This window comes from Palaemon carinicauda, chromosome 9 (genome assembly GCF_036898095.1).
Source record: "Palaemon carinicauda isolate YSFRI2023 chromosome 9, ASM3689809v2, whole genome shotgun sequence".
In the NCBI taxonomy this organism is placed as follows: Eukaryota; Metazoa; Arthropoda; class Malacostraca; order Decapoda; family Palaemonidae; genus Palaemon; species Palaemon carinicauda.
This window is the reverse complement of record NC_090733.1, coordinates 139,584,308-139,599,832: the sequence shown is the minus strand read 5'-3', so window position 1 is coordinate 139,599,832 and position 15,525 is coordinate 139,584,308. Positions and strand designations below refer to the sequence as shown.

General features: G+C 42.1%; 1 protein-coding gene across 1 annotated transcript in view; it reads right to left on the bottom strand.

Moving 5' to 3' along the window:
• LOC137647193 (glutamyl aminopeptidase-like) overlaps nt 1-15,525 on the bottom strand; it is a 65,326-nt gene that overhangs the window by 20,341 nt on the left and 29,460 nt on the right. The window contains exons 5-9 of the mRNA XM_068380520.1: nt 14,002-14,115; nt 5,403-5,547; nt 4,715-4,885; nt 3,618-3,715; nt 1,216-1,350 (exon numbers count right to left, since the gene is read on the bottom strand). Coding sequence (XP_068236621.1) covers nt 1,216-1,350; nt 3,618-3,715; nt 4,715-4,885; nt 5,403-5,547; nt 14,002-14,115 — 663 coding nt within the window. The remainder of the gene's footprint in view (nt 1-1,215; nt 1,351-3,617; nt 3,716-4,714; nt 4,886-5,402; nt 5,548-14,001; nt 14,116-15,525) is intronic.

Sequence of the window (15,525 nt, the reverse complement as noted above, 5' to 3'; positions counted from 1 at the left end):
AGCGGTGTGAGGATCTACCGAGGCCTTCGGAATACGCCTATTGCAAGACCTACATCGTCTATGGGAGGGGGCTTGCGAAATGTCAGACATCTTGTAATCCAAAGAGTTAGCCAAAGGGGGTTCCAAAAACAAGCAAAAATCGTTAACCGTTATATCAGGACTATATAAAAGCTATCTAGCTAATATAAGAAGGTTTCCAGTAAAGCGACAGCCGTTAATCTGAGAGAATACTTCACCAAATATCCGTGAATAAACTCGAAGACCATAAGCGTATCCCAGAACGTCTTGCCGGAAGCACGACAGAGGAATAATTGAGGAGGTGTCAGCAAGAAGTACTTGAGTACCTGGCCACAGGTGGCGCTGGTAAGTACACCCCCTTCTAGTATTGTGATAGCTGGCGTATCCCTCCATAGAATTCTGTCGGGCAACGGAGTTGACAGCTACATGATTATCGGGTAAGTTTAATATTGAAAAAGCTGTGATTAACTAAATAATCAATACATTTTCTTATGAGGATAGTAGCAAAGAGGATGACAAAGCCCGAAGACTTAGGCGAAATATGAAAATGGGAGACAGCGTATGTATGCTACATTCCTGTCCACTTTTGAGTTGCTGCAATTGGATGAGTAAAGCCACAGTTTGTCCATTTCACAGACACATTTCACTTACGTACCGAACATAGGAGCAGAATTCTTTATTTGCTCGATGGAAACTACTCTTTTAATGTGCTCTGGAACTTCATACCCAATCTGTTTCCATAAACCTCAAGATGCAACTCTATCCCTGTCTCTAGGATCGTAAGTCATTCTTTTAATCTCCGCAGCTCTGCGCAAGGTGAAATGCTTCTCGTGTCCTCAGTCATGGTGTACGTAAGGCAACGGCAATCTCGCTTCTGCCAACTTTTTATGCATTGCACTCTTTGTAGAGTTAATTCTAGTTATGATATTGAATCTACAGCATATGACTACATTCTTTTTGATTGAGGATTTAACAACAAGACAAGAATGTACAGAAATATATTAGCATTCATTTATATGAAAAATTATGATTAAATTCCCCAAAATAGTAAAAAGTAAAACATCTTGCATCTTAACAGTAAGATGACATACAAATTTGACAAATCAATGTAAAAATAGACTAGCAACATTATTTTTCCTTATGTAAAAATACGTTTGCAATCACAAAATTATCAAACGGCACACAAGAGACACGAACCTTCCGATACGATATCGCGTCGAACATCGCGTTAATCTGGTCGTTGTTTCCCACGGTCTGGACGATCGGATGCGAGCTGAGGGCGGAGTCGATGTCCATCACGGAGAGTAAAGCGTCGCACTGGAACTGGGCGTCCTATGAAAGATAAAAATAAGTAAGCACAGACAAAAGAGTGTAGATATCATAAGGCCATAGACGTGGAATAGTATAGAACAGATTTAATTTTGTTAAGTACTTGAAGATTCTTATTGGCGGACTCAAAAATACTTATGAGTTAAATTATTAAAGTAAAAGATACTATTCTTGGAATATTGGTTAATAATAGTATTTCTTTTTATTACTGAATTATATGTCAGAATATTCTAAGTCAAATATCAGACATTTCTTTCGTTCCAATTGTAAAATGGTGGTGCTAACTAAATATCGGTACCACATCTGTTTGCCGACATGGTATCACAGATAGTTTGAAAACTAAACAAGCAGTAAAGCTCAGAGTTATGTACAAAAGTAGTTTTCTTATCAAGAAATTCATTGTGGCTCTTTCTTGAACAAAGCAAAATAAATTTACTAGTGACATCAATGAACAGAGCAGTTACAAATAGGAATACAATATAAAAAATAAACTTAGTAGTGGCATGGAGCTGCATGTACAGGCGCAAGGCAATGCATGTGTTCCGTGTATGTATGTAATAAAATCCTTACGGTACTTCTTTACAGGGTCATACGCGAGTCAACTTCTCTCTTCCGATTTCTGCTGAATTTCTATATAACTTTTTTCTCATGATTTTCAAGGCTTCTATTAGTCTACGTCCCGCACATTCACACTTACAGCTTTTCTGATTCAAGGCTTCCCTGCCTGGATATCTATCAAGACGGGTTCAAGACCAGCCAGAGCTCTATCGTTTTTAGCAGTGTCTGCAACCTCACCATCCTTGTGAGCTAAAGAGCCCATAGGTCTACCTGCTTGAGTCATCAACACCAACTACCTGGTCATCCTTGGTCCTAGCTTGGTGGAGAGGGGCCTTGGGTGCTAATTATATGTATATATGCTCAGTCTCTAGGTCATTGTCCTGGTAAGGCATTGTCACTGTCCCTTTAATTACTAACATAACAGTCCTCTAGCCCAACATGCCTCAATATTCTGTGACCACACTTTTTCAAAGGCTCTTTACCTCCATTGAAGGCAGTAGGTTGGCCAAGGCACCAGACACCGGTTGAGATACTGTACTACCGCCAGAGAGTTATGGGGTCTTTTGACTGGACAGACAGTACTACATTGGATCCTTCTCTCTGGTTACAGTTCATTTTCCCTTTGCCTACGGACATACACTGAATAGTCTGGCCTATTCTTTACATATTCTCCTCTTTCCTCATACACCTGACAACAGATATTACAAAATGATTCTTCTTCACTCAAGGGGTTATTGCACTGTAATTGTTCAGTGGCCACTTTCCTCTTGGTAAGGGTAGAAGAGACTCTTTAGCTGTGGTAAGCAGCTCTTCTAGGAGAAGGACACTCCAAAATCAAACCATAGTTCTCTAGTCTTGGGTAGTGCCATATCCTCTGCACCTTGGTTTAGAGTTCTCTTGCTTGAGGGTACACTCGAGTACACTCTTCCATCTTATTTCTCTTCCTATTATGCTGTTAAAGTTTTCATAGTTTATATAGGAAATATTTATTTTAATGTTGTTACTCTTCCTGAAATATTTTATTTTCCCTTTTTCCTTTCCTCACTGACCTATTTGACCTGTAGGAGCCCGTGGGCTTATAGCATCCTGCTTTACCAACTAGGGTTGTAGCTTAGCAATAATAATAATAATATTACTGACTTCCGATCTGTTCATTGATGGGATACTATGCAATATTGCTTCATTTCCCCAAGGCTGTTGATACCCCTCACGTCATCTCCGGATCCCTCGATAGTTGCTTCACAAAAATATTGTCTCGTCTGCTAATTAATGATAATTTTTTTCACATTCAGATTTTTATTTCAATCCTTTCATCTGCTCTGCGAAGAGGTACCTGCAAAGTGGCCTCCGTGTCCTGGTCTGAACGAATTCTTGCAAATTACAGTAATCTTTCGACTACCATGACGACTGAAGATCCACGAAGTAGATACAAATATCTACGGTATATTTTTTCCATTATTTTTATCATTTTTCATATTTCTTTAATACTGTATCTTTATAATTTTAAGCTATTATAAGCCAAAAAATTACTATCTAAAAAATAATCAAAATATTCAAAATATAAAAATCATATACCCTTCAAAATCTCGAAACTTACAATATAAAGAGAAACCTCCAACAAACATTTACATATATTTATAAAATCCGCCATGTAGTGAGGTAGCGACAGAGGGATTACCGTATTACCGACAAATAAAATGCACTGCCCTCACCATTTGCCATTCAGGGTAGACATGGTCGACGCCTTTGTACTCCACGTAGCTCGCGAAACCTTCGTTCAGCCAGAGGTCATTCCACCACTCTAGGGTCACTGAACGGGGAGAGAAATGCGTAAGAAATTCGATATAATGTTTATTTCAATTATCTAATTTTTGTTCTTACATAAACATTACACAACCTTAATATGTACAGTATATGATCTTAAAATATAAGCTTTTGATAAATAAATTATCATTGTTATAGCTAGCTAAACTACAACCCTAGTTGGAAAAGCAAGATGCTATAAGCCCTATGTCTCCAACAAGGAAAAATACCCCATTGAGTATAGGAAATGACATGAATAAACAATATGAAAAGTAATGAATAAAGAACATAAAATATCCTAAGATCAACGTTAAAATAGATATGGCATATATATGCTAAGGAGAGAGACTTATGTCAGTCTATTCAACTTAAAAACATTCACTGGAAGTTTGAACTTCTGAAGTAACACCAATTCAACTGCCCGAATAGGAGGATCATTCCACAATCACTGAAAAGAGAGTTATTGGGTCCTTTAACTAGCCAGATAGTACTATACAGTACTGGGTCCCTATTTGGTTATAGCTCATTTCTCCTTTGCCTAAACTTACACCAAATAGTCTAGCCTATCATTTACTCATTCTCCCCTGTCCTCATACGTCTGACAACAATGAGATTACCAAACAATTCTTCTTCGCACAAGGGTTTAACTACTGAATTGAAATTGTTCAGTGGCTACTTTCCACTTGGTAAGGGTAGAAGAGATTCTTTAGCTATGGTAAGCAGCTCTTCTAGGAGGAATCTCTAAAATCAAACCATTGTTCTCTTGTCTTGGGTAGTGCCATAGTCACTGTACCATGGTTTTACCTGTCTTGGGGTAGAGTTCACTTGTTTGAGGGTACACTCAGGACCACTATTCTATCTGTTTCCTTATCTCCTTTCCTCATTGGGCTATTTTTCCATTTTGGAGTCCTACAGGGCATTATAGCATTCTGCTTTTCCAACTACAGTTGTAGCCTAGCTAGTAATAATCATCAATTTGGATGAAAAAGACTCGAACCAAACTCACCGAGATTTCCAAACCACTGATGGGCTAACTCGTGAGCGACGACGGACGCCACCCGTTGCTTGTTGGCGGCCGAGCTCTGGTTCTCGTTGAAGAAGATGTTCGTCTCCCGGAACGTTATGATGCCCCAGTGCTCCGTCGCCCCGGAGGAGTAGTCGGGGATAGCTGCCATGTCTGCGAGTATTTTGAATTTCGAAGATACAGTATAATGTTTGTCTTACAAATAGCACTACAACTATTTTCTCCACTGCTCATGAGGTTAATATTTTCAATGAAATATATAAAAAATGTCTCACTGAATAACAAATTCTTCAGAATAATTTTATAAATACTATATATAAATATTGTACATCAAAGGAAACTTGAAATTTGAAGTGATTTCAGTAAATCCAAGGATAAACACGTACAGTAAACATTAATGATTTGTTAGAAAAAAATTGAAAAGCTGATATGACAACTCTTTCTTTTTTAGTAATTTGTGTTGGAACAAATAAAAATTAGGTCAACTAAGAGAACATTACTGAATGATTAACTAGGAGTTTTCTGGCACCCTGACATCTAGTCATTGACGTCGATCAAGCGAACATTAACCGCAATACGTACACATCTATGGGAAACATACAGCCCGTAACATTGAATATGAAAAAGCTTAAACTAACACAGTGTCCCGTTCAATGTTGATATAACTTACCACTCTTTGGCAGAGGAAAAGGAAGATCGAACATTTTTTCGTACATCTGCAAAATGCTCGCGCCGGTCTCGAGGGCAAACTGCGAGTTCTTAATCCTGCCTTCGGGAGCATATACTCGGAAGGGCATCCCACTTTTCATGAGCATCTGAAAAGCATATAATAAAGAAGGGTTATACCTTCAGCGACGTTTTTACTGTAGACTTTTGCTTTACGTGGTACGACACGAGATGCGTTCAGTACAGTACTCTCGACTGTTTTGTTTTGCTCACTTCATGGGCGAATTCAAGCTTTCCGCTCGGCTGGTTTATTTGGGATGAATTCTCCCCTGGTTTATTCAGGTTTTCTGCCTACAAAACTCGTAGAATATATTCAGAATATCACAAACTTTTCAAATTTGGAGCAGTTTATCAATCAAAGGGGTCGGAGGAATTGAGCAGACAAGTATTCACACATCAAAACAGAATTAATTTAATGAACGTATCAAATACGTAGAGCTCTTAGCGATGTGACGGGAAGCTTAATAGCATCACATCTCGTCTTCGAAATACAGCGTCCCAATTTTATTTACTACGGGTAATTCAAGTCTGACTAAATACTTAACTCCTATCTCACTCCTTTCCATAAAAATTTTTATCACTTTCCCCTTAATTGGCTTAAAAATTTTGTATTTACTTGAAAGAACAGAGGATGAACAGGACTTTCTCACATTGCTAAATCATTTTATCACACGTGTATTGTTTTCTTATAACCTCACTGCTTAGACCAATGAATGCAGAAAAGTTTTACCACCAATATGTCATAGTTTTTACTGTTATTAAGGGATTTTGACGTAGGAAAAATCTATTTCTGGGCGAGGGACCTGTGCCGCCCAGTGAATAAGCTCCTGTTAGCACTTATTCTTAGGTAATTTACTGCTAAATATACCAGAGAAAAAATGTAAAGGAGTGCTAGGTTAACTAGCTCGCTCACCTATTGGTGTCGGTATAAAATTGGGCGTATAATCCAGAGGTCCCGCACTATTTAGATTCATCCACGACAAAGACCCCAATAGAGGAGAGCCGTTCAACCTCACTCGGCACCAGCAACTCTGCATCCGCTCAGAACCCAACTCCTTAGCACCCAAAGTTTGGGGACTCCAAGGGAGAGGAGCTGGGAGGGTTCACTGGGCGGCACAGGTCCCTCGCCCAGAAATAGATTTTTCCTACGTCAAAATCCCTTTTCTGGGCTTGAACCTGTGCCGGCCAGTGAATATATACAAGAGAAATGTCACCAAACTTGCAAAATAAAGGAAAAACATAAACATAAGGGAAATACAAGTTGCTTTAATCAGAGATGAGTGCCAAAAACAGCTATAAGGGTATCTTAAAAAGAACATAAATCCACTTGGTAGAACAATTGACCAAAAAAGGTAAGGTATAATAATGCCGTGAGTGATGATATATACAGATACTCAGGAGTCAAAAATTTACAAATATAATAATAGTAATCAGGTGCGAAACCAACGAATACAAATAGGGTATAAATGAGGCAGGTAAGGGGGAGAGATAAAATAACAAGGAATTAACATATGAGTTACCTGGGGGTAACTACGCTCCCTGCAGCTACTGTAGGAAATTTAAGGGCTTCCAAATGTTTAAGGTAGTGTTTCTTGAACACTGAGGGTGACTTCCACCCTGTATACCTGGAAAGATCCGTAAAATTCATGTGGTGAAAAAAGTTCACCGAAGTAGCAACCGCTCTGATATCATGTGCAAGAGGAAAAGAGTCAGGGCTAGCTTGTTTAATAAAATACAAAATTTGTTGCCTGATCCCTTTAATGGTAATGGTACCGCCTTGTTCTCTAACGAATAGAGGCCCCGAGGAGTTAGAGGAGGTCCGGGATAAATAAGACCTAAGAGTAGTAACAGGGCACAGAGACGGATCTTGCGTGAGGGGAACAATTTTCCAGGAGGACCATCTGTTCTGAGGGTCTTCGTTCTTAGCTAAAAAGAATTAGTTAGGTGAAAGAAGGACCTCTCCCGAAGGAAGGAACTCAATATGACCCGGGTCTCTTGACAAAGCTGCCAGTTCAGAAATTCTTGCCCCGGAAGCCAAACTCACCAGGAAAAGTGTTTTCCTGAGAAGGGGAATGTAATCACAAGAACTGTTAATGGTATCAGAAGCCAATTTGAGTACATCATTAAGGAACCAGGTAACCAGGGTAGGACGAGTAACCGGTTTCAGTCTGGCACAGGCTTTCGGAATTGAAGCTAACACAGAGTCGGTTAAGTCTATGTTAAAACCCACTAGGAATATCTTTTTCAAGGCAGATTTAATAGTGGTGATAGTATTGGCTGCCAGACCTGATTCTAATAAAGTTCTAAAGAAAGTGACTGTAAGGTTCAAGTTCATACAGTGTACATCTGAGTCTATCAAAAATTTAGCCAACTTTTTAACCGCAGAATCATATTGGCGGATGGTGGAATCCCGTTTATCTGATTCTAGGAACAGGGTGTTTTGAGGATCGATATTGGCACCATGCATGGCCGCAAACTTCATGAAGTCCATAAAGTTAGGGCGCTCTGAATGTTTGAGAAAGCGTACACAACGCGTGTTTGTACTATCTGAGACAGAACCGGATTGGGTATCGGGTGAGGATGTAGTCTCAACTCTCGCAGGAGAGGATACCAATTGCTCTTGGGCCAGTTGGGTGCGACCAAGGCTACTCGTCCCTTGAAGGATCTCAGCTTGTCTAGGACTTTCAGTAAAAGATTCACCGGGGGAAAGAGATAAATCCTTTCCCAGATGTCCCAATTCTGTGACATAGCGTCTGTGGCGTAGGCCTGAGGGTCTAGATTGGGAGCCACATATACTCTCAATTTGTGGTTGGACTCCGTGGCGAAGAGATCCACTTGGAGACCCGGAACCCGAGAGAGAATCCACCGGAATGACTTTAGATCGAGTGACCATTCCGATTCTAGAGGGGAGGTCCGGGACAAGGCGTCTGCCACTACGTTCCGGACTCCCGCCAGGTGGACAGCTGAAAGATGCCAACGGTTCGAGGCTGCTAGGGAGAATATGGCTACTAGAATATGGTTCAGAGGCCCTGATTTTGATCCGCCTCTGTTGAGGCAGCGGACCACCACTTCGCTGTCGAGAACCAGACGAAGGTGTTGTCTCTTGGGTGGAGCGAGACGTTTCAGGGTTAGAAGAACTGCCATGGTCTCCAGCACATTGATGTGAAATTGGCGGAATAAGGGAGACCAAAGACCTTGAACTTTCCTGAGCTGAGAATAGCCTCCCCAACCTGATAGGGATGCGTCTGTGTGAATGATTAACTTCGGAGGCGGAAATCGAAGGGGAACTGACTTTGACAGATTGTTGGCCCTTGTCCAAGGTAGAAGTCTTTCCCGGAGAATGGGAGGAAGGCGGACTTTCCTGTCCCGGAGCTTCCGGTTCGCCCTCGAACGCCAGACACGATTGATATCTTTCAATTTTGCCTTCAGAAGTAGATCCGTCACTGAAGCAAATTGAAGGGACCCTAGGATCCTCTCTTGGAGTCGTCTGGAACTTACTTTGTCTTTGAGAAAGCGTTTGGTGTTCATTGCAATCTCTAACCTCTTGGGTTTGGGAAGACACAGAGTATGAGATATAAGATCCCATTGCAGGCCGAGCCATTGGAACTTTGATTTCGGAAGAAGACGGGACTTCTTGAAGTTGATCTGGAAGCCTAGAGATTGAAGGTATTGGATGACTCTGTGAGTGGCTTTTAGGCAATTTTGGGAGGTGTCTGACCAAATGAGCCAGTCGTCCAGATAGGCTACTACTTGAATCCCTTGATTTCTGAGTTCCTGAACAGCAACTTCTGCTAACTTTGTGAAGATCCTTGGGGCGATGTTGAGCCCAAAGGGCATCACCTTGAAGGAGTAATTTTTGTCCCCTAGGCGGAAGCCTAGATACGGACGGAAGTGTCTCGGTATCGGGACGTGATAATAGGCGTCTGTAAGATCGATAGAGGTGGTGACGGCCCCACGGGGAAGTAAGGTCCGCACCTGCGAGACGGTAAGCATTCGAAACTTGTCGCATTGAATGGACAAGTTGAGAAGGGATAGGTCTAGAATCACTCTTCTCTTGTCCGAATCCTTCTTCGGGACACTGAACAGCCGACCTTGAAACTTCAGGTGTTTCGTTTCTTGTATGGCGTTCTTTTGTAACAGGTCCTGGACAAATTCGACTAGGTCCGGAGTGGAATGTTGATGAAATCTGTTCGGAGGTGGAGGTCCTTGAATCCAACTCCACCCCAGTCCCTTGGAGATGATACTGAAAGCCCAGGGACTGAACCTCCATTTGTTGCGGAAGGCATAGAGCCTCCCCCCTACCTGCTGTACCTCAGTATTGGTTTGAGGAGTTGCCTCCACGTCCGCCTCGGAAGTTCTTTCCCTTGCGAAAGAATCTGCCTCTACCTCTGTTCTGGTTTGAACCACGATGGTAGCCTCTACCTCTGTTATACCTCTGGGAAGAGCCTTGAGCCTCATAAGACTGGTTAAAGGCTGGAGAGGTGGTGGAGGCACCGGGAAGCTGGCTCTTAGGGAGCAGAACGGTGACATAGTCGTCCGATGAAGGAGCCCGAGAGGTGGAAGGCTGTGCAGGAGCAGCAGGAGATGGAGGAAGAGGCTGACGGAAAACAGACGAACTACTCTGCTGTTGCCGGAACTGGGTGGAGGTATACGGGCGGAGCTTCTTCCTACCCCGGGCTTGGTAATTTGCGGGATCATATTTCCGCTTAGGAGTCAAACCCCAACGGGTTTTAAGGCTCTGATTAACCCTAGTAGCCTCTGCCAAGACTTCCTCCACAAGATCCTCAGGGAAAAGATTTGAACCCCAGCAAGAGGACCGGATAAGTTTATTAGGCTCGTGCCTAATAGTCGCCTCAGCCAGGACGTGTTTGCGGCACCTACGTTTGGCAATAGCAAAGTCATATAGATCGAAATATAACGACTGCAAAGTAGCCTTATTGAGAGACTTAAAGATACTCTCAGTATCATAAGTTAAGGCTATCGACTCCGTAGACGTGGCCAAGTTCAAAGTTCGACCAACACGTAGGCGGGAATCATACTCCTGTTTAATAAGGGATTCCGGGAGACGGGGAAGCCGTTCGCTAAACATTACCGACGCACAGTCGGCTGTTAGCTTGCCAGAAGTAAAGGTGGTATGGACATTGTCCCAACACTCATTACCTGAAGGAAGAAGGAGGGAGATCGGGTCTACCTCTCGGATGGGAGGCAAGGGCTTCTCCTCCAGAGCATATTGAAAAGCCAGTTCTGCAACCTTATTGACGCATGGAGTCACAGTATTCTTGTCCATTAAGAACATTGTGAACGAACTTTTATGAGGCGTCAACATGGTATTGGTGCAACCAATATCATTCAGAAACCTAGCCCAAACAGATTGGGCTTGTTCCTTTGGGAAAATGACAGTCTCTTTGGGGACCTTATCCAGCCGAACCAGAGCTTCCTCGGTAAGCCTGGCATAACCATGAAATGGAAATGCGAGACCAGGAGGAAAGAATTCAAAGTCCTCTAGGGGACGAGTGCCAAGACCTTCCAATGTTAACATCCCGTCTGAAAATGGGGAATGAAGAGCCATGCGCCAAGGGTTATTCTTGGTAAACGGCGGAAGCTTAGAGGCATCCGGGATGAGAGAGCTTTGAACTCGCTCCGGAGCACCCTGCTCTAATGCCCCAAGTCTCTGACCAATGTTAGAGAACATCGTGTCCATCTTGGCCTGCATTTCCGACACCAACTTAGCTTGCATCTCCGACACAATGCGAAGCATGGCTGATTCGGAAAGGCCCGGATTAGGAGCAGAAGTGGCGGATTGTACTCCCGGGTCGTGAGACTTAGAGGAGGAGCCGGAAGCCTTAGATGACGGGTTCGTATTAGACTTGGAACTATGGGAAGCCTTGTGGGGCTTACGAGCTTTTGGCAAAGTCCTAGATATAGACTTATCTTTGGGGGGAACCGGGTGTGATCGGTGAGACGAATCACGGTCCCCAGAAAGACCATGGAAAGAAGAGAGATCAGATGAAGAAGAAAGAGCGGGGCTGAGGATAGGAATCTCAGCGCCGGTAACACCTGCCTCACTTACCACCCTACCTGCATCCGGATCATCCAACAACATAGGTTCGACGTCCAAGTTCATGGAGGCAACATTGTCTTCCAGATCTCCGGGGGCATCCAACGGATCTTGTTCCTGGTCTATGAATCCCGCAATAGTGGCATCAATGTGGGCAATGATGGGTGCCGCAACATGCCTAGCCACAGCGGCTGAAGACTTGGCATTAGGGTAGATCATTGCACAGTAGTCTTCAGACAGGACGTAAGGCTGTTTAGATTTGACGTTTCTGGCAAATCCCCTAACCCACACTTTCAGTGTGGCCCGAGCCGCAGTCTTCTGCTCCGGGGATGCCTGAAATAATAGTGGGAATTATAAAAAGGAAGATTCCCGGTGGTCCTTCAAGGCCATAGAAATCTTACTAAATAGTGTATGTATACCAAAAAAGGTAAAATAATTAGAAAGGCAACATAGCCAACGGGACTCACCGAATCAGATCCGAGGGTGGTGATGAGGTCAAAACAGACCATACAGTTATCAGGGTGCCAGACCACTATGTCCTCCAGCTGAACTCCGCAGAGGGCGTGAGACCTACATACGGTATGGCCACAAGGCTGATGAAGAACAGCCGCACAGGCCGTCGTCTGACAATGCACCATCTATAAAAAGAATAGTATATGAGAAACTGTAATTCTCTTAAGTAGGGGCGGGTCCAGAGGACCCGGGACTAACATAAGTCTAACTTAAGACTAGAGCTTAACTGTAATACTCTTAAGTAGGGGCGGGTCCGGAGGACCCGGGCCTAAACATAAGTCTAACTTAAGACTAGAGCTTAACTGTAATACTCTTAAGTAGGGGCGGGTCCGGAGGACCCGGGCCTAAACATAAGTCTAACTTAAGACTAAAGTATAGCTATCCATTCCGGTCGAGCCGGGATCATAAAAAAGGATGCAACAACAAAGAATTAAGACACATGGTGTCTGATTTCCCGGAGCGAGGTTAAGCCCCGGGCCGGGAAATAAAGGTAAGAATTAAGACACATGGTGTCTGATTTCCCGGAGCGAGGTTAAGCCCCGGGCCGGGAAATAAAGGTATATCCATAAACCAATACATATAGGAACTCCGGGATAGTGATCTGTCATATATAATCCTATATAATCATAGGAACTGTTATAAATTAATAGGGGGGCGGAACTGTAGATAAGAACCGCCAACCGAACCCGGAGGGTTTCGTATAACATAATAAAATTGTGATAGGTGAATATAAAATAGGGTGCACCGGGATCCTACTCTGTTGACCGGTGGCCAACCCGTCTAGACAGAGCGAAACCGCCGGGACACCCGGAGGACAAAGTCCATAAACACTGAACTACCCCCTCTAAAAGGAGGGAAGGCAACGGTCCCCTAGGAGAGGGGGGAGAGAAGCCTAGCCACCAACCTAGCGAGAGGGGGAGCTTGGGGGAGGATCACGTGATACGGAGCAGCAGGGCTACCAACTGACGATCCCTAAACACTACCAAAACAGATCATACGGAGTAATAAGCACAAATATTCATTATAAAAGTAATAGCGTTGAAAAATATATGAATATACACATAAAAAATTAGGGCAAGGTATGCAACATAATAAATAAATCCCAAAGGACAGCAACCTGATGGCTTAAATGATAAAAATTGCCGCCCAGTAACGAAGGTCGGCAAGCCATCTACGATACGTAACTGATATCGGCCCTAAATATGAACCACAAGGGTTCTAAACGCTAAATAATGAATATCCACAATAAAACATATAAAAATTTAATTAATAATAAAAATAATACACTTAGTAACACCGCGAGTGAAACTAAAAGCTCTCAAAACAGGAGTACCAACCGTAAGCGGAATCAAGCAAGATCGATATGATCGAAGAGAATAAACTCCTATAATTTAAATATTAAACGATCTAGATTGCTCAAAACACAGCAAAACATAGCTTGGTACTCAACTTAGACGGTGTCTCCTGGGAAACCGATGAAGAAGCCATAATCCAGTGGAAAATAAGCAAAATACGAGAGCACAAAAAAAGCGGGTTACAACACAGGCGTGCTAAAAAAGGAGTTGGGTTCTGAGCGGATGCAGAGTTGCTGGTGCCGAGTGAGGTTGAACGGCTCTCCTCTATTGGGGTCTTTGTCGTGGATGAATCTAAATAGTGCGGGACCTCTGGATTATACGCCCAATTTTATACCGACACCAATAGGTGAGCGAGCTAGTTAACCTAGCACTCCTTTACATTTTTTCTCTGGTATATTTAGCAGTAAATTACCTAAGAATAAGTGCTAACAGGAGCTTATTCACTGGCCGGCACAGGTTCAAGCCCAGAAAACGAGTTTGGTCTAATAAAATGATAAATTCAAGTAGCCTACCATTCAAATTATCACCAATACACAAAACAGTATATCAAAGTCAATACTGTCCTTCATAATGAAGTTTAGTAATAAAATGGTAGATAAACAAACAAACACGCTCACCTCTTTGTACGTAAAATCGCAGACGATGAAACACACGAGGTACGTCACCATCGGAACGGATTTCTCGAAGGTCACCTCGGTCGAACTCGGAGAGGGAACACCCTTCTTTTCTAGCTACAAGTTAATAAGAAATAAAATTAATCATTAGCCTGTCTAGTCTCTCGACTCCGCTCGTTACTTCGGATGATGCCTGCAACAAGACTGGATAATGAACTAAAGAGAATATCTTTTTTAGCAGAATTTAATCAATATTTTACCAGATTATCAAACCAGACGGAACTCTACACAGGGATTATTATTATTATTATTTTATTATTACTATTATTATTATTATTAATATTATTATGATTATTATTTCTACTGCTATTATTATTATTATCATTAGCTAAGCTACAACACTAGTTGGAAAAGCAAGGTGTTATAAGCCCAAGGGTTCCAACAGGGGAAAATAGCAAAGTGAGCAAAGGAAACAAGGAAATAAATACACTACAAGAGAAGTAATGAATAATCCACATAAAATATTTTAAGATCAGTACCAACATTAAAATAATGTCATATATAAACTATAAAAACACTTAGGTCACTCGCTGCAAGTTTGAACTTCTGAAATTACATCTAACTGCCTGATTAGGAAGATCATTCCAAAATCTGGTCATAGCTGGAATAAAACTTTTAGAATACTGAGTAGTATCGAACCTTATGATGGAGAAGGCAAGACTGTTAGAATTATCTACATACAGGAAGGTACTGCCTGGGAAGATCTGAATGAAGAGGATGGTCAGATTTATGGGAAAATTAATTCAGTTCTTTGACTTATGTTTAAACCCATCTAGAGTTAACAATAAGACGGACAAAACTGGAGTCTATGTCTACAAACCGCCGGTTTTATCAACCCTTGCAATCAATATTCGTTACTGTAACTAAAATTCTCAACATTCGTTTTAACCCTTTAACCCCCAGGCTATTTGGAAATTTCCAACCCTTAACCCCCAGGGGTTATTTTTTTCATGCACATTTTGCAGTATATTATTTTTAAATTGCTCTAACAGCATTAATTTTCGTCATAGAGAGGTCAGGTTGGTCTCATTCTCTTGGAAAATGCCTGAAGTTTCTCAAAAATTATCAAAAATATGCAAAAAAAAAATTTAAATAGCAGTTTTTTGCAAGGACGTACCGGTACGTCCATGGGGGTAAAGGGATGAGTTTTGTGAAACGTACCAGTACGTCCTTTGGGGGTAAAGGGATGAGTTTTGTGAAACGTACCAGTACGTCCTTTGGGGGTAAAGGGATGAGTTTTGTGAAACATACCAGTACGTCCTTTGGTGGTAAAAGGGTTAAATTACCTTGAACATCACAGAATTTGGTTACCGTATTTTACTTCTCAAAAGAATTTGTCCCTAATTTCTGTATTTTTATTTTTGTATATCACATTTGCTAGTCATCCCTATCTCCAGCTAACCCACGTATGAGAGACTATATGTACAGCTATAACTCTACTTCGAGGCTTTATATATAAATGACTTT